A 23,287-nucleotide genomic window follows, 5' to 3' on the forward strand; every position below is an offset into this window, starting at 1 on the left:
GAAAACAACCGTGAGGCTTACTGTACATATTGTAAAAAGAAGATTAGCGTAGCCTCGATGGGCATCAACGCTGTCAAGTCCCACATGCCAAGTGCTAGCCAGGCTGCCGTTGGCCACAGAGAGCAGCCGCAGCTGTTCATCGCCAGTTTCTGTGCTACGACAGCGACCTCTGCCCCATCGTCTGCCGACATCAGGGTGGCTATGGGCGGCACATAAACGATGCGCGCGGAGCTTATCTGGTGTCTCAATACTGGGGTAAATCATCACTCACTGAACTCAAACATTCAAATATTTTAAAGGGGTGATTGACTGGGTTTTGTTGGGTATTTCACACTGTTCCTTAAGGTCTCCGAATAGGGTATGTAACATTGGTTGGGCTGAAAATGGCCCGGGTGCTGTTCTATGCCACCTGATGCTTCCTGTGAATTTGTCCCGGGAAAAAACGCTAGGTTTTCTCCTTTTTATGGTATGCTCATGAATATATTGATGAGCTGCGCGCTGATTGGTTGGTTTACAAAGAGTGAAGCTGCGGAGCAAAGACGCAACACGGCCAACAGCACTCACTGAAACAAGGTAAAGTCGTGAAATAAAAACATAGAAATAAATCTATTGTGTCTACACAACACTTTTTTCAACAAATTGACAAGATATCATTTGAAATGATTACATTAGTTGTTTCCACTTCTGTTGTCGAAGCAAACAGGATCGACTTAGGTAGGTAACGTTGGCACTACAGCTTAGCAAACTATCGTGATTCAACTCAGCTTCAGTTAGCTCTAGCTATCTTGCTGAAAAATAGATCTGGACAAACATGCATCTTGAATAGTAGATGTACATCATGACAACACAGGTTATTTATTATCGGGCTAACGGAGTTCGCTTTCTCAAGCAAATGACGAATGAAACAGGCTTGGTTAAAGAAATTTGAGATTCTGGCTGTCTTCATCAGACTCGTATCTACATTAGGCAGTCCTCCCTGACTTTTCTGGTGTAGAATGTAGTGAAATCCAACATTGTGCACACTGCCAGTGAGCGAGTCTGACTGAGGCTAATGTCAAAACAGTGTAACTGGGATGAAGTCTCACTCAGATTGCCAGTTTTAACAAATCAGAAAAATAATCGGACCAGCTGACTAAAAGCAGAATTGCCATATCTCTTGAAAGCTGCCCTGCTCGACTTTTTAAATGTAGAATTGACTGTAAAAGTGTAAAATTATGAACTTTTTGACATGACGTGAACACATTGTTGCCGCTCGACTATGCGGTCTGTACCAGGCGACATTGTCACTCAAATTTCAAGACTTTCGTGACCCAAATAAAAGTTCTGATGCAACAGATCATTGGGTAATCGCTTTCTCTCTTAAAGGCATGTCCTCCTTGACGTTTTTGGTCTTTTTAAATCTAACTATATGTATTATCCGGGTGGTCCTTTTGCCATTTAAAATGCTACCCTTTCCCGGTTTTCTGCAGCCACATTGCGCGCGCATCCCAATTGTTTACAAACAAATAATTGGTCTAAAGGCAGGATACGTTAGCATTGCTAATAACTGTTAGCGACAACATCATACTACAGCTTGCGGTTGTAATGAACATATGGTCGGAACAGCATATTTTTTCAACAACAGCTCCATAGCAAATCCAGCTTTACACTGTCCCAGGTTTTCAAAACTGTCCTCTGTGAAATGGTTCAAGCAAATGTGTAATAGAGGGTCGAACTGCACAGGGATCTTCTCATAGACCAACATCACAGCATGTCGAGTGTTTGGGTCCTTAGGAAGTCTCTGAAAAGTGTCAGCATTCCCCGTACAGCCTGGAACACTGCATTTACCACTGTAGTCCATTTTCAATATGCTTTTTTGTAATTCTGTGGAAGTAAACAGAGCACCGTGCATCAAATTTTGGGGCATGACCAAGGTGGAGACCATTGCCAAAAAAGGTGGAGCCAGCAAACTGATGTCAGTTCGGTGGCTTTTTCAAAACCTACCGTTTTATAGCAAAAATGTTTTATTGTGAGATTTGCATAGGAAAGAGGTGTCAATGAACTGAGGTTCACTGTAGGTCCATTTTACCCACTGAACTGTCATATTCAACTGTGACAGGATAAATTTGGTTCTGCAATCATGGACCCCTTTAATAAACCTTGCCTTTACTTTAATTTATTTTTTCGAGCTTTGTTTCTTCCGAGCGTATCTGAGTTCTGTTGTATGGTTGTGCTCTATCCATTTATTTGCAAACTACAACTGTTAAATTAAAGGTTTGTTGTAGATTAGAACTTGAAGTGGCTATGAGGTCTTAAAATATTTTGAGAAGTTCTTCAAAAAGTCTTAAAAAGGTATTGAAATTAACTTCAGGATTCCTGCATATACCCTGGATGGGTCACCCCATCTGGGGCCTGAGGAAAAACAACGATTTTTGTTGCCTTCAGGATTGAAACACGACTTGTGTGATCCTTAAAACCTTTCATTTCCCCACAAAGGTAATACCATGTTCCCACGGATGCCCATCATGAACGGTATCATGGGCCAGAACCAGCGTTTCCCCCTGACGCCGCCCAATCAAGGAGCCGGACCTTGCATCCCGGAGAACTTCTCCCCCATTCACCGCATGCCTTTCACTGACAATCCAAGGTATAGTTCAACTTTTACACACACACACAGTACCCATTATTATGGCAATTCTGCAAGTTCTGGTTTGGCATTCTGTCGTCCCTGCTTCCCTGCATGTTAGCCTGCTGACAGTGTTGTTCTGCTTTTGTAGGGACAAGAAGTTTAATCAGATGGGCAGAGAGGCTGTGGGTCCCTGGGCCTCCCCTGCCCATGGCCCCGGCCCACCTCCTCCCGGCCCCGGGGCAGAGGGAGAAACGGAGGCTATGTCAAATGCTCAAAGGAGCACTCTCAAATGGGAGAAGGAGGAGACACTGGGAGAGTTGGCCACTGTGGCCCCGGTCCTCTACACCAATGTCAACTTCCCCAATCTCAAGGAGGAGTTTCCAGGTTTGTCTCTTTGGCCAATCCCTGGCAGTGTTTCTTTATATGTCGAATCAGACCAAACCTTGTCAACACCTCTCAGATTGGTCCCTGAATTATGAATACAGATACAAGGAATTCTGTGCAACCAAATTGAAGTAGGTTCTGTTTGGCTAATAATCATATTCTCCTCTTTTTTCTACAGACTGGTCCACAAGAGTCAAGCAAATTGCTAAATTGTGGAGGAAAGCAAGTTCACAGGACAGAGCCCCATATGTGGTGAGATACATTACAGTACATACACTTTTTTTTCTCTCAGGCAACAGTAAACTCCTAACTGGGAAATACATCTGTTCATCCCTAACAAGCGATGGCTATTCACCATTTGTTGTATTGTTATTACTTGAAGGTGAACTTACTCATGTACCTTAGAGGGTCATGTACCTTTCTAGAATTGAGTCTAATTTCTCTTACCAGTATTGATTAAAACATTTGGCTGTTCATTCACACTGGAAACCTGATTTAGTCTTAGATCTCACTATGGTCTCTGTAATTAAGTACACAAGAAGTAATTTTATCTGGCAGGCGGCGCCTTAAAGGCTTGCTTTCGATTAAAATCTACAAAAAAACAACAATTCTGCCATAAATAGTCTCTGTAGGTTACCATGGCACCGACTGAACTTCTTTTGTCTGTCTTTCCCGTCTGTGCACGCCTGTCTGCGTGTGTGTGCGTCTTGACTGTGTGTACGTGCGGCTGATCTGTTCCGCAGCAAAAGGCAAGAGACAACCGGGCTGCTCTGCGCATCAACAAGGTCCAGATGACCAACGAGACGGTGAAGAGGCAGCAACCGGCGCAGCAGCAGCCCCCCGAGGTGTTTGACCCCAACATACCGCTAGACACAGACCTGCTCTTTAAGGACCCTTTGAAACCCAAAGAGTCAGAGCATGAGCAAGAGTGGAAGTTTAGACAGGTAAGGTTGTATTCAGAGAAGTCAGGGTGTGTAAGCACAGGGCAGGTCAGCGTGTGCTCAGTTTAACCGGAGAGGCAGTTCAGAGAGGGCCCCCACAATCCCCTTGTAGATGTAGCACCGTAAACAAAGGCTGTCCCCCTCTGTCTGCTAGTGATGGGAAGGTAACATACCAAGGCTCCCTTTGCACACTAAACCTGATCTCTGTTCTCCGTTCCCACAACAGCAAATGAGACAGAAAAGCAAGCAGCAAGCCAAGATCGAAGCCACCCAGAAGCTGGAGCAGGTGAAGAACGAACAGCTCCAGCAGCAACAGCAGCAGCAGACGGGCAGCCAGTCGGAGAGTGACGGCCCCAACAGCGGCAATCAGAGCCCTGCCTCCCAACCCAGTAACGGCGCTATGTCCCCAATGCAGCAGCTGAACCCTAAAGAAGGCTTTGCCAGGCCCCAGCTGCCTGGGACGCCCACCTCCGGGCCCCCTGAGGACGTGTTCCTGCGCCCCCCACCTCCTCCTCCTTCAGGCCAGTCCTCTCAGCCTCAGTCCCCTCAGGTCTTTTCCCCTGGCTCCTCTGGCTCTAGACCCTCTTCCCCATGGGACCCCTATGCCAAGATGGTAGGGACGCCCAGGCCTCCTGCTCTAGGGCCCAGCGTGTGCCGCAGGATGTCTATGGAGTCTGGCAAGTCTCCCACCTCCCTGATGGAGCAACAGGACAGAGGGAGGCCCTCTCCTGCTCACGAGTCTTTCGGTTCACCCACATCCATGAGCAGCGACCCCTATTCAAAGCCCCCAGACACACCTAGGCCTGTAGGGGAGATGGATCCGTTTCTCAAGCCCATGGGACCCCCCAGGCCCAGCCAGGCTTCTCAAGGAAGGCCCCCAATGGGTTCCCCAGGCAGGGACCCGTACTCAAGACCGATGATTCGAAATGAGGCCTACCAACGCATGGCCCAGAACAGGATGATACTGTCAGACCCTTATTCCCGGCCCTTGATGGCACCCATTCCAGGTAGCAACGAGTCTGGATCGGTCTCTTTGTTTAAAACACCCATGCCTCCTCCCCAGGCCCAGGACCACTTCAACAGACCAATGCTACATCCCGCTGACCGATACTCTCAGAATCAACAGATTGACCCCTATGCTCAGCCGCCCCTGACACCTCGACCCTCCATGAACGACAGCTTCACAAGTCCCCCCAGAATGGCCCAGCACCACCCCCAGGGAAATCCATTTGCTCAATCTGGGCCGATGCCACAGATGTCCACCAGGAACCCTTACTCTCATGCACCCTCCACCCCAAGGCCCGACCATTTCCAATGCGACCCCTACTCCCAACCACCAGGCACGCCTCGGCCGTCCGACCCCTACTCTCAGCCTCCAGGGACCCCAAGACCCATGAATGAACCCAGTGGTCTACCTCGTCCATTCTTTGAGCCCTATACGCGACCTCCTGGTACACCTCGCCCACACGACAACTACGGGCAGCCGTCAAACACACCTAGCCCATCCTCAGACCCGTACTCCCAGATTCCATCCACTTCTCGGCCTGGCGGCATGAACCAGTTCCACCATCCAGGTCAGAGAATGTCCCCGTCCCACTCCATGGACCCCTATGCCCAGCCGCCTGGTACCCCGCGGCCATCCATGGGGGAGAGGTTCTCCAAATCTCCAGGAAGCCAGAGAGTAGCCATGGACCCATACGCAAACGCCCCAGGGACCCCAAGGCCTGGGAGTGGAGACATTTTCTCTCAGCCTGGAGGAACTCCCAGGCCAATGCTGAATGACCCATACGCCCAGCCTCCGGGAACCCCCAGGCCAGGCATGGGCCCGGAAGGCCTTGGTAGACAAGTGCAGAGGCCTGGACCCATGATGAACCAGGACCCTTTCTCCCCACCTCAAGTCCGAATGCAGGAGCCCTTTCAACATCATGGTTCACAAACGCCCAAGCATCCTGGTGTGCCAGATGAAGGGTTCTCTCAGGTATTGTCCAGAAGACCTAATCAGATACCAGTCCATGACCCATACGAGCATGCAGCTATGAACCCTCGGCCACAGCCAACAGAGAGACTGGAGATGAAGGAACAGCAAGGCATGGGGAATCCTGTCAATGCAGTGCAGGATCCCGCACAGCTGGCTAACAACCCTCAACTGTCTGGCATTCCTACTGAAGCTCAGAGTGTCCCCCTAATAGACAGCGAGGAGAGGCTGAGACAGGTATGATTACATTTACTGTAGTTTGTTAAAACTTGCTAACATTTTATTTGAGGTATGGTGTGATTGGGGTTCTGTTTTTAAACTTCATGAAATATTTGATACCGTGCATAATCAAGACTGGAGTTGTGGCATCCGTTGTTTGAAGTCTTGACCGCTGATCTTTTTTCTAGCGTCAGCGTATTCGGGAGCTGATTCTGAAGCAGCAACAACAGAGGAGTGCCATCCGCCAGGAGCGAGGCCCGCAGGACCCTTCCATCAACATGGCCCCTGGCACACCCAGACCCTGGCCCCAAGAGGGCCACATCCAGCAGGGGGAGATGTTCAGTCGGCCACCACCTCCTTATCCTGGACCAGGCCCAGTGAGAGGCCCCATGAGGTTTCCTGGACCCTTCCTTGGGGACCAACGGGGCCCTTTCCTCAATGAGGGGCAGTTTCCCAGGGCTCAACATCCTGGGGATCCTAATATCAGACACCAGGGCCCAAGGTATGTAAATTAAGAAATTGATATTATGTGATACATCTAAAATGAGTCTTGTTATTTTATCTGTATGAGGACTACATTTCAAGGATGTGTAGAATGCAGAGAGATCTCCTTTCTCTTTCAGGTTTGCATTTCCACCCGGAGGTCAGGGACCTCATGGAGGACAGGAGTTCTTCCCCAGAGGGCCGCACCCAATGCAGGACGTTCACCCCCAGATGAGACGCTCCATGTCTGTGGACATGGCCAAGTCCATGGGAGGCAACCCGGCTGGGATGCCTCAGCACTTTCATCCCCGGGGAATGCCAGTGCAGCAGCACAACATTATGGGGCAGCCGTTCATTGAGCTCAGGCACAGAGCCGTTGAAAGCAGGCTTCGTCTCCCCTTCAGCCCCTCGGGACCCATGCAGGCCACCATGGACTCGAGTGTCCAGCCTCAGAGGCCTCCTGGCTTCATGGGTGGGCCAGAGTTCCGATTCCCTCCAAACCAACTCCCCAGGATGATGGACCCCATGGGGAACCAGAGTGGCCAGATGTCTGCCAGCATGGAAAACCTTCACCAGCAGCCTCAAATGCAGGGCACCGTCATGCCTAGACAGTCACCACTGATGAGATCAATGAGCCAGCCTGCTTCTAATGAGACCCAGAGTATGGCTGGCTCCATGATGCTGCATGGGCAGGCTGAGACAGTCCCCATGACTAGCAGTGAAGGAGTAGAGGAGAAGCTGGACACTGTGGAATCAGCTGTCAAAGACCTTGAAGACGTAGAGGTGAAAGATTTGGTTGACGCTGACTTGGAGAACTTGAATCTAGATCCAGACGATGGCAAAGATTTGGACCTTGAGACAAACGACTTGCATCTCGATGATTTCCTAACCTCAGGAAAGTTTGACATCATTGCATACACAGCAGATCCAGATCTGGATGACATCAAGAAGGACATGTTTAACGAAGAACTGGACCTCAGTGACACTATGGAGGATCACAGTGATGCCTCAGACATCCAGAAGGCTTTGTCTGAGAAGAAGAACTCCAGCGTTGCCACAAATTCCTTCAGTTCAACATCTGGAATGGGAAAATCAGAGCTTTCTGCCAACCAGTCCTCAGCAAATATCAAACCTGAAACTTGCACCAATCAGAACTTGACTTCCCTGCCAACCGAGCAGAGGATCAAGGAGGAAGTTAAAGACGGTCAGATGCCCACGGATGGGACAGACCAGCCAACAGATGAAAGCACTAGTGCTCCAGCTCAGCAGCTCTCTGATTCCACCCCAGTCCTCTCTGGCCTCCTCATCAAACAGCAATCTGAGGACCCTTCACAAAACCCCATGGGAGACTCTGTCAAACAAGCCGACAACCAACCCGACCCAGACGAGACGTCTATGGATGCCTTTGGAGGCGACCAGGTGCTGGACCCGAGTGGTCTGACCCTGGCCCAGCAAGCCCTGTTGAGCCAGACTCTGGGTCAGCAGGGCCAGCAGCATCGGCCCCTGCTGCTGGAGGAACAGCCCCTCCTCTTGCAGGACCTCCTGGACCAGGAGAGGCAGGAGCAGCAGCAGCAGAGGCAGATGCAGGCTATGATCCGCCAGCGCTCCAGTGACTCCTTCTTCCCAAACATAGGTAACTTCACATGCAGGAGCGACTGATGGTCACTGACTGTCAAAATGCACGGGGGACAACACTGGGACGTAGGGTCTCAGAAAGCAACTACCATATTCCAAGTGTTCAGTGGTGCAAAATTTACTGACTACTAATTATGTATATTTTTTTGTTGCTATTTACAGATTTTGACGCTATCACAGACCCTATTATGAAAGCAAAGATGGTTGCTCTGAAAGGTATCAATAAAGTCATGGTCCAAAACAACATGGGAATGACACCGATGGTTATGAACAGGTAAACACAGGTTTGGAACTGACCTTTTTTATGGTGTTTATTGCTAGTGAATCCTTGGCTTCATTATTTGTCAATTCACAGGTTTCCTCCTGCTCCTGTCACCCCATGTCCTGAAAACAGCCCCCTCCCTCCTCCAGTGGTTGGACAGGTGGCAGAGCCAATAGTCAGTGAAACGTCCCATTCGTTCTTCATTCAACATGCATTTAATATACAAGCTTCTGTATGATATCTAAACACAAGTGTTTGACCAAGTTTGACTTTTTCTCAAAACCAGGATAGCAAGCTGACCTCGCAGGTGGTGAGGCCTAACCCCCCGAACTTTGGACCTGGTTTTGTCAGTAAGTGGACCATGTCTATAAAATGTATTCTTATACACTTTGTTTTATGAATATATTTAATACATTTTTTTAAAAGGTGTTAAAGAATGCATAAAACAGCGAGAGTGTAGAGTCTGTCTGTTTCTTTCACTCACTCTGTCATTTGTTGTTTGTGTGTGTTGATGTGGCACTTTATTTAATGTGATGTGAAGCCAGAGTCAATTTTCCACCCTGGTGTTATTCCACCCTCCAATACCTTTTCCTAATCAAATCAAAACTCTTAACAGATACTGCTCAGAAGGCCCAGTATGAGGAGTGGCTTCAAGAGACCCAGCAGCTGCTGCAGATGCAGCAGAAGTTTCTAGAAGAGAAAATCGGAGCTCACAGAAAGTCTAAGAAGGCCCTGTCAGCCAAGCAGAGAACTGCTAAGAAGGCTGGGAGGGACTTCCCTGAGGAGGACGCAGAGCAGCTCAAACATGTCACCGAGCAGCAGGGCGTAGTGCAGAAACAACTGGAGCAGGTAAAACGCTCAGGCTGTCTGGGTTAACAGCAGCACAGCAGCCTGTCTCCAGCACACACTATCTGTCTGGTCGTTCTTCTAAGTCCTAGATGCTGAGAAACCATTTTAGTTCATGCATTGCATGGCACTTATTTAACGCTCTTTGCTCCCTCAGATCCGGAAGCAGCAGAAGGAGCATGCAGAGCTGATCGAGGAGTACCGAGTCAAGCAGCAGCAGAGCAGCATGCCACCGTCTGGGATGCCCGCCATGGCGGCCGTGCCAGGGATGCCCCCAATGCAGGGCCCTGTTGGCATCATGCCAGGAGGACCAGTGATGGGCCAGCCCCCTATGAATCCCATGATGCAGCAGGTGCCTCACCATCCAGGCCAGCCCAACGCGCCACCACGCATGCCCAACGCCCCTGGCTGGCACCCGGGAGCTCCCATGCCCATAGCTGGCCCTGGCATGCCCGTGCTAATGCCCCCGCAGGTGCCCATGAGCAACCCGGCAGCCCAGCCTCCTCAGATTCCCATGGGAAGCCTGCCTCCACACCCACAGATGCCCATCGAGGCCCACCCTCCACAGCCCCAGCAGAAACCTGCTCAGGGAGCCAGCGGCAGCGGGCTCAAGTTTGATGACAACAATCCGTTCAGTGAAGGCTTCCAGGAGCGGGAGAGGAGGGAAAGGTTGCGGGAGCAGCAGGAGAGACAGAGGGTGCAACTCATGCAGGAGGTGGAGCGCCAGCGGGCGCTGAAACAGCGCATGGAAATGGAACAGCAAGGCATGCTGGGGCCTGACAGCAACATGACGCCTCTCTCCCAGATGCCCTTCTTTAATTCGGATCTGCCCCAGGATTTCCTGCAACCTCAAAGACCTCCACAACACCACCAGCAGCAGCAACTTGGCCCCATGTTCCCCCAGCAGCAAGGCATGCAACCAGGCATGGGTTCCCCCCCCGGGTCCTTCATGCAAGGTGGAGACCGACGGACCATGATGGGCAATGGGATGATGGGCCAGGACATGGGGCATGGTTTCGGGCCAGATAACCTTGGGATGCAGGGAGGCGGCTTTGCCCAAGGTCAACCCAGGCCAAGAAGGTTCAGTGGGCCCGGAATGATGCCCCAGATGCCAGGGGAAGGGCTTCCTTTTGGGCCCGAATCTTCCACTCCTCTACCCTCCAACTTCCCTGGCTCGGGCCAGTCTCTCATCCAGCTTTACTCAAACATCATCCCGGATGAGAAGGGAAAGAAAAAAAGGAACCGAAAGAAGAAGAAGGACGAGGATGCAGACTCGGTGAAAACTCCCTCCACTCCTCACTCTGACCTCACCGCCCCTCTGACGCCCTGTGTGTCCGACACCTCCTCCACACCAACCAGGAACGCCCATATGTACGGGGACCAGGATCTGTCCAGGTCCCCATTACTGGGCTCCTCCACCCCAATCCACTCCGAGCTTGAGAGGCAGCTGTCCGGGGGCCTTTCCTCCGACACGGCCAGGGCCCAGGCTCTGGAGCAGGATCGGATCCTCAGCAACATCAAGCTGGAGCAGACCGAGGCTAGCGAGTGCCACGGCCCCCGGGACAGCCAGATGGGCACTGGGATGGGCGCGGTGAAGGAGGAGGCCTGGAAGGGGGCCTTGTCCCCTTTCCCTGCCGGTCAGAGCCCCTCCCACAATGCCAAGGGGGAGTCTGGGAACGAGCTGCTGAAGCATCTCCTGAAGAACAAGAGCACGCCTCCCCGGGGGCTGGCCCACCAGAGGTCTGACGAGAGCCTGCGCTCGGAGGAAGAGGAGGCTGCCGACTGCAAGGCCCTGCTCCGCCAGAGCTCCATGGACAGCAACGGGGTGAGTCCGATTAGTCATGGTGACCGCTACCTAACTTGCACCGTGAGTCACTGCCACCCAGCGTGATTCAGAGAGCGATGACAATCCCGTCACAGCAAAATTGGTATGAGTCATGGCACTGGTTATATGAATGAGTCATTTTTTTTTCATGTTTTTTCATGTTTTTTTTGTTTTTTTTCACTAGTCTCCTAAAAACATCAAAATATAAATACTGCCAGAACCCAAACCTTTTGAATGATTTTTGCCTCAACCAGGGCTTACTGTTTTATTTATTGTAGGAGATGCGGCATCTTGAACTGTGTTTGGTCTGTGTTTTGTCCCCCCCTACAGGCCTACTCAGACGGCCAGCTGTCTGGCCCTCCAGAGTTTCCTGGTCCCTTGTTACCTGAACAAGACAAGAAGAAAGGCCGCAACAAGAGGGCTCCCAAGGGTGGAGAGAAGCCCATCTCTCGCTACAAGAAGAGGAGGAAAGATGGGGAGGAGAAGACCCTGGTGCAATCCAGCGAGGACACACTAATGACCCAGCTCAAACAGGTAAGACCCCACCTAATTAGGACCTCTCGTTCAACCATCGAGAAAGCAGATACTCCGGGTCAAACTTGGACAAGAATATTTATGATATCGATGGCGTTAGCTGCAGAAAGAGTTGGAAACAAGCTCCCAGTGTGTACTGCTTACACCCGTACATCATAGGGATATTACTGTCATTATGGACAAGCAAATGATAGTGACTGTTGAACTCCTTGGGATTAGCTGGGGTTATTATTCCAAAGAATGGTATGGAGAATTATGATTATGCTGTAACCCCCCCTGTGCCTCTTATTGGTTTAAGCTCTTTACAGCTGTATGCTTATTTAAAAAGGCCTAGTGCAATGGGAACTAGTTTTAACTTGAGTTTCTACTTTCCAGACAAGAGATGGAGTTGAATTTTTTCAATTCCATTAAATTAGAGTTTAATTAGATACCAACATCATGCTCAATAATTGCACAATTTTGACTTCACAGAGCCAAGAATAATGGCAGAAAATTAATTTAATGGACAATCTAGACATAATAAAGCAATTTCCTTTCGATGCATGTGAAATTATAAACATTAACAAGACAAACTGTGCCCCTAAAACCAGGGCTGCCAGTGCTACTGGAAATATATCAAGGAATACATACAGCAGGACTTACCATTAACACTTATCTTGAGCAAGAACACTGCATATTGTATGAAACATGCAAATGTGTCAGTGAGGTGTTACAGACTCATTAGCCCTTATTAACATGTGGTAATAACTTACCCTGGACCCCTGTTCGGTCTCCCTCTCCCTCTCTCCCAGCAACTGTCCCTCCTGCCCTTGATGGAGCCCCTGATCGGGGTCAACTTTGCCCACTTTGCTCCCTACGGCAGCGGGCAGCTGAACGGAGAGAACCTCCTGTCTGGGACCTTCGGCAGCGCCTCTCTGGATGGAGTCTCAGACTACTACTCCCAGTTGGCCTACAAGGTAGGTTGTAACACTGTACTCCCCCCACTTCAGAGACATCTGAATAAGGAGTGTAAATGTCTGCTGCGGATTGATTTAAGCTTTCTAGAAAAAGTCATTTTCATTTTGAGTCCGACGTGATGTTTACCATGCTGTTGCTGCGAGGAAAGTCTTGCTGTTTCAAGCAATGCAACTGTACACAACTGCTGTTGTTTGTGTGTGTGTTTGTGTGTGAAAGAGTGAGAGAATGTTTGTCCAAAATGCTTCTGCAATAAAAGGTAATACAAAAAACACTCATTTTTTTGTTTCCAGCAGAACAACCTGAGCAACCCCCCTACTCCCCCAGCGTCCCTCCCCCCGACGCCCCCGCCTGTCAACCGGCAGAAAATGATCAACGGCTTCGCCACCACAGAGGAGCTGGCTAGTAAAGCCGCCGCCATGGGTAAAGCATGTAGGGCTTATGGAACAGGAGGGTGGCTATGCACAACTGACTGGCCACGGTCTCAGATGTCTGAAATCTTTCAAAAGAACGAAACAATGCATTAGTATTGTGTCTACATGCCATATATTTTCTGCAGATTGAAGATGGTTATCAGGATGTAGCGTAGCTCCATCACTTGTAGTATCCGTATGTCCAAGTCTGAGGGCCCTATTTTAACAATCTGAAATGCAAGTATCAAAACGCAAAGCACAAGTAGCTTTGTGGGCGGGACTCCAGCACTGTTGCTTTTATACCGGCGGGATGAATGACTTTGCGCCTGGCGCAAATTTAAAATGGGTTGGTCTGAAGTAACTACTTTACTAATGGTTGTGGTTTGGGCGTAACGTGCAATAAACCAATCAGAGCGTCATCTCACATTCCCTTAAGAGCAGGTGTGCTTGTTCTATGGCGGATTGCTATTATAACGGCAGATTTGCCAGGCGCACGCCAGGAGCGGTTCACAGCCGAGGACACCGACGTTCTCGTCAGGGCCGTAAAAGACAGAGAAAGGACATTGTTTGGGAAAGGCAGAGCAGTTTTCTCATTGCACTCAGTTGCCCATTCATGCTGCTCATTGAAATTCTTAGTATTATTTTTGGATGTATTTAATTTTTTTTAATGTTATATTTTTTAATTGTTTAGTTCTTAGAATTAGATTAACCATTGTACTTTTTTACATAATTTAAGACCCGTATATGTTTATTGTTTGCACCTTCCTGCCACAGTAAATTCAGTTTTTGTGTAACATACATGGCAAATAAACCCTTAAAATAGCATCTGAATAACGCACCATTGACTTTAGACTACGTTTCTCCTGGTCTGTGGATGAATAGTTTTTCTGAACCTGCAAAATAGCACCAGGGAACGTTTGCACCAGAACACGCCTCCTTTTTTCGCTGAACCGCCCCCCGGGAGCGCCAGGCCATTCCCTAATAACTGACGTGCGTCTGTGGAGGGAAAAGGCCGCTTTGCGTCGAGTGCAAACTTGGAATGATACTTGCATCGTTGACAAAGTCAATTGCTCTGGGTGCAAGATAGGGCCCAGAGTATCTCATGTCCATTGTTTCTCCTCTGCACAGTGTCCAAAGGCCTGGTTCCCAAGCCCTTCCACGTCCCCTTCAGGACTGAGGAGGAGCTGCTGGCCCGGGCCATAGCCCAAGGCCCCAAGACTGTGGACGTCCCTGCTTCTCTCCCCACACCACCCCACAACAACCAGGAGGAGCTCAGGTAACAACCTACCCACCCTCTTTAGAAGGTCTGGCATGGAAACAAGTTATCCTATATGACTCCCTCCATGGGGGCCTACTGTGTACGTGGAGAACATCTGTACATATTTTTTAAACAAAGTTAAAAGCGCATCTTGTCGCTCAAGCCCACAACTTGTAATGTTCTCTTGTTTATTGAATGTTTTCTTGGGTATATATCATTATGTTTTATTGTTGGTTTTGTTGTATTTTGGGGTTTCTGCGAGCACATGGGTCAACCGTAAAATTGTGCTATGTAAACAAAATTGAATTGAATCCATAGCAAAACTCAATGAAGTGGCCTTGATTTACTAACAAGTACTCCTCCCCTGCCCTTTCTAGGTTGACTGGTATCACGTGACCACACACTCCCTGACGTTAACGGGTTTTCCCTCTCTGCTTTCCTCTCCTTCTCCTCCCCCTAGCCGAGGACAGGAGCACTGCAAGGACAGGGACACGCCTGACAGCTTCGTCCCCTCGTCCTCCCCCGAAAGTGTGGTTGGCATGGAGATCAGTCGATACCCGGATCTGTCCTTGGTGAAGGAGGAGCCCCGGTCCCCCTCTCTTTCCCCCGTCCTCCCCATGCTCCCTGCTCCCACCGGGATGACCGGCGACAGGACAGGTGACACTGACAGCTCTCTCGCGGCGGCCTCCGGACCATTCAATCTTAGATTCTCCAAGAAGTGCTTACCGTTGTCAACAGTGACTTGGCAAGTCGATACAACCCGAGTGTATGTTCTGTCCTGACCCGTCTCCCTCTGTGCTCTCTCGTCTTCCTGAAGGCTCGCTGACCAGGCTTCAGGACATCAAGACGGAGCCCTGTAACCTGTTCTTCAGTTCTCACTCGGGGCCTATGTGTGACTCCAAGCCTGGGCTGGTGTCTGTGGCCATCACGCTGAGGCCAGCGGCAGCAGAGGTTAGCCGCTCTCATACTTTCTGTGACACGCTGAAAAAACGGACATGTATCCATCAAGCTTCGGTACCTAGTTGTTAGGTTGTATGTGTCGTCACAACGCTCCTCAAAGCACATCTCTTTCGTACTGCCTATAACCTTTGGCCTTTCCTATCTTTCCCGGCGTATTTTCTTTATCTGTCCTCCTGATTCGAGATGTAGTTTTAACCGCCATCGTTTTTGAACTCACCCATATAGGCACATTTTGTGTAGGATGTCCTTGAGTGTTCGGAAAGGCCTCTGTCAAATGAAATGAAATACTATTATTATGCACGAGTGTACTATACTAATCTATTAATGAAAAAACAAAAGTCTTAAAAGAAAGTGGCTCAGCGGGTGTAACCAGTCGATCTTGTGGCCGTTCCAGAACATCACAGGCGTGGTGGCAGCCATATCAGACCTGCTGCGTGTGAAGATCCCCAGCAGCTATGAGGTCAGCAGCACCCCCGAGCGCGGGCCTCTGGCCATGCTGAGCGGGCTCCGCGTGGGCCCCCACGGCCTGGAGCACCGGCCCCCCACCGCGCTCTTCCATGGCCGCGTGGACATGGGGCCAGGCCCGGGGGGCCAGCGCCTCAGGGCTGGGGGGCCCCAGGGGATGATGCAGCATCAGGGGCAGCACATGCCCTTCCAGCCCCACGCCTCAGGTGAGAGGAGCACTTGTTATGAACGCTTTTCCTTTTGGGAATGAATTGTAAAGAATCATGTATCTTACACCGGGAGCCCTTCTACAAGAGGGGGCAATTTTAACCCCCCCCCCCCCACACACACACACACACATATACACAAAAATCACCAAATCACCCCCCCACACTCATACACACACACACACGTCCTGGTCGGCTGCAGACATGATTAGCCCTGGTTAATAATGTTTACAAACGGTCCATGTTTTTTTTTTTTTTTCTTCCCCCCCTCGGGATTCGTTATCCGTCTGTCACTGCTAGCCCCCGTTTCTGGGCCCAGGTTGCTGACGGGCATGGTTATTGATCGGAGACAACGATCCGCCGAGCTAATGAAACCAGCTAATGATCCCCGAGGCCGACCTCACTGGAGCACCGACCCTCGCTCAGTGCTTGTCAAACTGTCCGCCCTGCCCTTAATGAATGTGGTCAGTTCACTCAAACACTGGCCGATGGGAAAGTGGACACCTCATCAAGGGGCCGATGGCTTCTAGCCCTTCTTCTCAATTAGCTGCTGTCATTTCCTCGGCGAGGAGAGGGTCCTAAACCCAAAGTGTCTCATCTCTTAAGTGATCGTCCTCGTTTCCTTTCCATTTGGTCCTGGAGTTTGCCCAATACTAACAATTCCTGTGTATGCTCAGAATGAAATGACGTATCATCGAGGCCTAACAAAGGTTAAGCCATGAGTTGGGACATGTGCAATGGACTGTGGCTGTGTTACAGGGCCCGTCCCAGCCAGGGAAGCCCATCACAGGCCGCCCGGCAGCCCTGGTCCAAAGCCTCAGTGGTGCTGTAACTGCAAAGTGGTGGTCCTGGGAAATGGAGTTCGCAAGTCCATCAAAGACCTTCTCATACACAAACAGGTAAACTACCAGAGCCCTTCACTTGCTAACCTTGAGTCAGTGTCAAGTAAAATCAGAAGAGTAAATAATCTGCATTGATGATATGATTGGGTATATGATCTGTCCCTCGTTATTACCATCATGTACAGAGCTGAGGCTCCATAGGATCCATTAAGTGTGCTTGTTCAGTGCAAAAACATTGGCCTCTGTCTGTCATCAGAATGTTGTCCTTTAAGAAGGATGTAGTGCTCAAGCATCTGTTAGGGTCTCCAGGGCCTCCTTTTACAGACAGACGGGTCATGACCCGAGGCCCACACTTCACTTCAAAGGCTGTTCTAATTCACAGAGTTAGCCCGAAGGCCCACAAATACAGACATTCATATGTGCATATGCTCACACACACACACACTCCACACACACACACTCACTGCACACACATTATGCTCTGATTATGTAAATCCTCGTTGGAGTGAAATCAATCTCGGGGCAATTAGTGGGTTAAGCGCCCTGCCCTCAGACTGTGGAGTCTGGGGAGGATATTTGAACATGGGAGAGCTGATGTTTGATGTTCATTTGATATAACTCCCCTCTTACAGTAAATGGCGTTTTTCCACGCATCAATCTTTTTGATTTCATTTGAGTCTTAAGCTTTTTAGCCTTCTCACTCTTAACTCTCTCTCCCCTTTTCTCTCTGTCCGTCACCATCTCTCTCTCTCTCTCTCTCTCTCTCTCTCTCTCTCTCTCTCTCTCTCTCTCTCTCTCTCTCTCTCTCTCTCTCTCTCTCTCTCTCTCTCTCTCTCTCTCTCTCTCTCTCTCTCTCTCTCTCTCTCTCTCTCTCTCTCTCTCTCTCTCTCTCTCTCTCTCTCTCTCTCTCTCTCTCTCTCTCTCTCTCTCTCTCTCTCTCTCTCTCTCTCTCTCTCTCTCTCTCTCTCTCTCTCTCTCTCTCTCTCTCTCTCTCTCTCTCTCTCTCTCTCTCTCTCTCTCTCTCTCTCTCTCTCTCTCTCTCTCTCTCTCTCTCTCTCTCTCTCTCTCTCTCTCTCTCTCTCTCTCTCTCTCTCTCTCTCTCTCTCTCTCATATCCTTCCTGTTTCTGTAAACCATGGCTGTCCTCTGGCTAGGAGCTAGATGGCCAGCCTCGACCAGATGAGAACCTGGTCTTCTGCAGCCACAGCTGTTTCCTGCTCTACTCTGCCTCCTCCTCCTCGACAACATCCTCCACACAGCCCCGGCCAGCCACACACACCAAGGTTGGTCCCGCCAACACCCCTGGAACCAAACCAGACCCCAGAGACGTGAGATGCATCCACACGAGTAGGAGGATGTATTACACGGATGACTCGATTGCATTTCTCTTTCCCAGGATTCGGTGTCTCTCCTGCCGGAGTGTGAGCAGAAGGAGAGCCTGTCCAAAGCCCAGCACCAGTACAGCAACAACATGTCCTCTCTCGACGTCCACTGCCTGGCCCAGCTCCAGCCCAAACACTCGCCGCCCTCCACCCCTCCCATCCCCTTCCCCTCCGCCGGCGACGCCCCCAAGGCCGAGGCCAAGTCGGACGCCATCAAGGTGACGGTGAAGCTGAAGGCACGGCCGCGCCCCCACCACCACCACTCTCAGGACTCCTGGCACCAGGGGAAGAGGCAGAAGGGCCTGCGCTGGAGGAAGTGGAGCCTCCAGGTGGTGGTGCCCAGGGGGAACTCCCAGCTCCCGGACGAGGACAAGATCGACGAGCTCCTGCGGAAGCTGGGCGCCTCCCTGCGTCCCTCGGCCCTGCTCCGGGACCAGCGGCGCTGCTGCTTCTGCCACCAGCTGGGGGACGGCGTCACCGATGGCCCCGCCCGGCTGCTCAACCTGGACCTGGATGTGTGGGTGCACCTCAACTGCGCTCTGTGGTCCACCGAGGTGTACGAGACCCAGGCCGGCGCCCTCATCAACGTGGAGCTGGCCCTGCACCGCGGCCAGGCCGTCCGCTGCGCCTTCTGCCAGCAGGTGGGCGCCACCAGCGGCTGCCACCGCCTGCGCTGCACCAACGTGTACCACTTCACCTGCGCCCTGCAGGCCCACTGCACCTTCTTCAAGGACAAGACCATGCTGTGCCACGCCCACCGGCCCCGCGGCACCACCGGACAGGCTCTGGAGCACGAGCTGCGCTGCTTCGCCGTCTTCCGCCGCGTCTACGTGCAGCGGGACGAGGCCAGACAGATGGCCAGCGCGGTGCAGAGGCCCGAGCTGGGCTACACCTTCCGTGTGGGCAGCCTGGTGCTGCACGCCATGGGCCAGCTCACTCCTCAGCAGATGGCAGCCTTCCACTCGGCCACCGCCATCTACCCAGCCGGCTACGAGGCCTGCCGCATCTATTGGAGCATGCGCCACGGCAACCGGCGCTGTCGCTACGTGTGCGCGGTGGAGGAGAGGGAGGAGCGGCCAGAGTTCACTATCCGAGTCATCGAGCAGGGCTACAAGGACCTGGTGTTGGCCGACTCCACTGCTAAGGGTTTGTAGCTTCTGTTTGTCTCTGTGCCAGTAGTCAGCTAGTGTAGGGCTCCAACAACAAATTGATGAAAGCGATCACGTTTGATTGTGAAAATAGTTCTGTCGTTATCGATTCGTTGGGTCAAAGAATTGGTTAACTAAGCCTGTTGACACTTCATTTGTGTTTTTATTTTTTAGAATTGATAATATTTTAACACCCCTGGGGTCTGATTTCAAAACATTGCGTACGCACAAAATCAGGCATACAGCACTTTCTGAGCAAGCATTGGGATTTATCAACAACAAACTTGACAGAGACTGCTGTCCTCCTCGGACACTTTGGCCCAAGCGTACAGACATGGGGGAATGAGAATGCAGTTAGCTGTTGTAACCTAACCATGGATGTCTTTCTCCTTGGCTATTGTTTTACCAGGGGTGTGGGATAAGGTCCTGGGCCCAGTGTCTGAGAGGAGGAATGAATCAGGAACTCTGAAACTTTTCCCTGTTTACCTGAAAGGAGAGGACCTGTTTGGACTCACCATCTCTGCTGTCACAAAGATTGCAGAATCGGTTTGTACCCGTTTTTGGTTTTTCTTCCAAGTAATTAGACAAATTGTGAATGGATTGCATTCTCATCTTTGGACAGTGAAGTTGCGGTTAAGATGTAAATACGTTTGGTTTGGTTGCAGCTACCCGGGGTGGAGTCCTGTGAGAGGTACAACTTCCGCTACGGACGCAACCCTCTGATGGAGCTACCCCTGTTTTTCAACCCTGCCGGCACAGCCCGCGCCCAGCCCCGAACCAGCTCCACCTCCACCTCTCTGGTCATAAGGTACAGTATGGAGAGAAAGGTCTACAGGCATTCATACCCACTTAAGATTTCACATCGTGTATGGCTGTAATTACCAAGGCAAAGTCTTGCGGTTTTTGTTTGGTAACTCTACTTTCCTGTCCCAACCCCCAGGCCCCAGACCGTTTCCCCCCCCACCAGCTCCAGGTCCAACCAGAATGCGGCCCAGGGCGAGGGTGGTGCCCCCCACACCAAACCCCCCACAGTGCACCCCAGGTCCTCTCAGTACCGCTGGATGAAAAGCGAGTGGAGAGCCAACGTCTACCTGGCCCGCTCTCGCATCCAGGTGAGACCCCACGTCGCTCCACCTGTTGGTGACCACTGCACATTCACAAGTCCGGGTCTCCCCGGTGGCTCACCGGACAAGTGCTCGCATCACGGAGGCTGAAGCCTTACCACAGCGGCCTGGGTTTGAATCCGGCTCAGACCATTTCCTGCATTTTGTCCCCTCTCTCGCTCTCCCTATATTTCCTGTCATTCTTCACTGTCTATCCCATTAAAGCACAAAATGGCCTAGAAATATGTGTCGAAAGTCTACCAGCTAATGTGAAGTATAGACTTCTCACGTATATGTATACAGTAACTGTGAGTCAATGACCGGCTCCTCAGGGTCTGGGACTGTTTGCCGCCAAGGACGTAGAGAAGCAAACCATGGTGATCGAGTACAATGGAACCATCCTCCGCAACGAGGTGGCCATCAGGAAGGAGAAGACGTACACAGCTCAGGTCAGGAGCCGGGAGCCCCAGCCGTCACACTCAGGTCATTGGTATCTAGCAAAGACTGCCACGGCTCTTATTGAGGCGATTATTGTCTTTTTATCTGGTTTTCAGAATCGAGGAGTGTTCATGTTCCGCATCGACAGTGAACATGTGGTGGACGCCACTCGTACGGGCGGCTTGGCGAGGTGAGGAAGGGCTCTGTGGAGTGTAGCGCGTCCACGTCAGCATGCTGACAGACACGGCCTGCATCATGGACTGTGTCATTTGAATGTTCTGCGTTTGCAATTCTAGGTACATCAACCACTCTTGCACCCCTAACTGTGTCGCTGAGAGGGTCACTTTTGAGAGAGGCTATAAAATCATCATTGGCACCAATCGCAGAGTAGAGAAGGGAGAGGAGGTGAGTGCAATTATTGTTATTTACTTTTTTTACAGACACTTTTCTTCATTCACAGGGACGCACCTCTCAACTGTGTACTCTGCATTATTTTCCAGCTGTGTTTTGACTACAAGTTCGACTCTGTGGACGACCAGGACAAGATTCCCTGCCACTGTGGAGCACCCAACTGCAGGAAGTGGATCAACTGACAAACAACTACATAAGAGGACATTTAAACACAAATGCATTCCATGCCAATAATCTGCCCTGGGAAAGAGGAGGGGTTTTCACACTAACATCAGGCTCAGGCCTTCTGTTCATCCTGAATCCCGCCTTAGGAGTAAGGAGCCGGTAGGGTTGAGAAAGCTAGAAGGACATAAGAGGATGTGACTTGTGCCATATGTTGCAAGCTCTGCTTCATTCAGACAACCTTGTGTCTGTCAGCATGTGTTAGATGTACATAAGGCGCAGAATCCACCAGCGAATGAGGAGAGAGCACTGTGCGGGGCGCGGCCTTATTGGTTATTAAGGGCAGGCCCTTTTGTTACATACTATCAATGTGTACCATATGACTAAATGTAGACATCACTGAATGGGGAATGTACAGCAATGACTACCACGAAGGGAAAATTAACTTGCACTAAAAAAGAGACAAATACACACACACACACACAACTTTAAAATACTTGATTCCATGAGTCAGTTTTATCATAGGTTTCTTGTCATGTGATTTGAGTGGAATTGGAGAGGACGTTTTGTATTTATTGAGTGAATGAATTTTATTCTCAAAATTATGAGACAGTTGAAAGAAGACTGAACCGCTATTGCTTTTTGAAGATTAAAGACATGCTGTTACTTTTTGTATAAATGTAAATTAAGAAAAATATAGGAATAACCGACCAAATACTACCTTAACCTTGTTGATGTTTGGGATGTTTTTGAACTGCTTTTGTTTCATTTGTCATTGAAATTTATTTAAGATGGACATTATGATTTCAGTTTGAGAGTATATATTATGATTATTCTGTACAGAATTTGTAAAATAACCACAATAATTCACAAAAGTATTTTTGTTGTATTAAAAGTATGGTATTGTAGTGTAGTGTTTTGTGATTTACACGTACTTTGACCACTCAAGAAGAAATATTTTTGTTGACTAATGTGGTAACAAGTTATTGCTTAAAGAATCTAACTCTTCTGGTGTAAGAGGACATTCTAATGTATTCGCTGTTAATCAGGTTTGATTTTCTAGAACTGTGAATTAGGTTTTAAGCCACCCAAACACAACTTTTACTTTTTTAACCAGAATAGGCTAGGAAACCACCTTGTTGTCCTCTTTTGTTTTTTTTCTTTTGTTTTTTTACATTGAAATTATGTACAGTTGTCCCATGACATTGTCGACCATTTCAGATGTGTGAAATTAAGGTATGGAGACACACACACACACAAAATCATGATTTGTGGGAAAACTTGTTAGAGACAGTAGGTGGTGCTACATTTTCAATGGAGATGGCATTCTACTTAATCAGAAATCTATCTTACACAGACACTTCACAAGTGGCAAATGGAAGAGGTTTTGCGTGCACAATTTCAAGTTGACTGTATAATTTTGGAGACAGTCTTAGAACTTGTAATGTATATGGCATGTATTTTTTTAACTTTCCGAATACTCAATTGTATATATTTTCTCAATGAATGGTTGTAACAAAATTGTTTCTTGGATATTTTTCTTCTTGTATTATATGACATCATCCTGCCAGTGTGTTTGTGCTACATTTTTCTTGGTCCTGTAAAGTAGTCAAAAATGTTTTTGGAAAAATGCCTTTTGAAGTGTACAGAGTAATATGAGGTTTGGAGTTTGTGGAATTGAATTTAGAAACATTTACAAAAATAAACTATTTTACATCTTAACGCGTTGTGTTTTTCATTTACTAGACATCATATAAACTATAAATTGTATTGTCTCCTGTCACGACGTAAGGGCGGCATGCTCTTGGGAGACATCTACTGAGCAAACACGAAA

General features: G+C 49.6%; 1 protein-coding gene across 3 annotated transcripts in view; it reads left to right on the top strand.

The window, feature by feature from the left end:
* kmt2cb (lysine (K)-specific methyltransferase 2Cb) overlaps nucleotides 1–23,175 on the top strand; it is a 56,118-nt gene extending 32,943 nt beyond the window's left edge. Inside the window, exons 33-61 of one of the 3 annotated variants that reach the window (XM_084706590.1) lie at nucleotides 2,476–2,626; nucleotides 2,757–2,992; nucleotides 3,171–3,244; nucleotides 3,736–3,936; nucleotides 4,160–6,145; nucleotides 6,316–6,629; nucleotides 6,751–8,243; nucleotides 8,408–8,519; nucleotides 8,601–8,682; nucleotides 8,794–8,857; nucleotides 9,124–9,356; nucleotides 9,511–11,178; nucleotides 11,509–11,712; nucleotides 12,504–12,668; nucleotides 12,960–13,089; nucleotides 14,208–14,355; nucleotides 14,798–14,994; nucleotides 15,155–15,288; nucleotides 15,692–15,968; nucleotides 16,728–16,867; nucleotides 17,964–18,092; nucleotides 18,206–19,337; nucleotides 19,749–19,885; nucleotides 20,005–20,147; nucleotides 20,280–20,451; nucleotides 20,775–20,891; nucleotides 20,997–21,070; nucleotides 21,177–21,285; nucleotides 21,381–23,175. In XM_084706590.1, coding sequence (XP_084562716.1) covers nucleotides 2,476–2,626; nucleotides 2,757–2,992; nucleotides 3,171–3,244; nucleotides 3,736–3,936; nucleotides 4,160–6,145; nucleotides 6,316–6,629; nucleotides 6,751–8,243; nucleotides 8,408–8,519; nucleotides 8,601–8,682; nucleotides 8,794–8,857; nucleotides 9,124–9,356; nucleotides 9,511–11,178; nucleotides 11,509–11,712; nucleotides 12,504–12,668; nucleotides 12,960–13,089; nucleotides 14,208–14,355; nucleotides 14,798–14,994; nucleotides 15,155–15,288; nucleotides 15,692–15,968; nucleotides 16,728–16,867; nucleotides 17,964–18,092; nucleotides 18,206–19,337; nucleotides 19,749–19,885; nucleotides 20,005–20,147; nucleotides 20,280–20,451; nucleotides 20,775–20,891; nucleotides 20,997–21,070; nucleotides 21,177–21,285; nucleotides 21,381–21,473 — 10,115 coding nt within the window. In that variant the 3' untranslated portion in view covers nucleotides 21,474–23,175. The remainder of the gene's footprint in view (nucleotides 1–2,475; nucleotides 2,627–2,756; nucleotides 2,993–3,170; nucleotides 3,245–3,735; nucleotides 3,937–4,159; nucleotides 6,146–6,315; nucleotides 6,630–6,750; nucleotides 8,244–8,407; nucleotides 8,520–8,600; nucleotides 8,683–8,793; nucleotides 8,858–9,123; nucleotides 9,357–9,510; nucleotides 11,179–11,508; nucleotides 11,713–12,503; nucleotides 12,669–12,959; nucleotides 13,090–14,207; nucleotides 14,356–14,797; nucleotides 14,995–15,154; nucleotides 15,289–15,691; nucleotides 15,969–16,727; nucleotides 16,868–17,963; nucleotides 18,093–18,205; nucleotides 19,338–19,748; nucleotides 19,886–20,004; nucleotides 20,148–20,279; nucleotides 20,452–20,774; nucleotides 20,892–20,996; nucleotides 21,071–21,176; nucleotides 21,286–21,380) is intronic. The other 2 variants (XM_084706591.1, XM_084706592.1) reach the window with 2 other exon arrangements.
* The last annotated feature ends 112 nt before the right edge of the window (nucleotides 23,176–23,287 follow it).

Source organism: Hypomesus nipponensis, chromosome 10, assembly GCF_054491055.1.
Source record: "Hypomesus nipponensis isolate SF chromosome 10, ASM5449105v1, whole genome shotgun sequence".
NCBI classification, from domain to species: Eukaryota; Metazoa; Chordata; class Actinopteri; order Osmeriformes; family Osmeridae; genus Hypomesus; species Hypomesus nipponensis.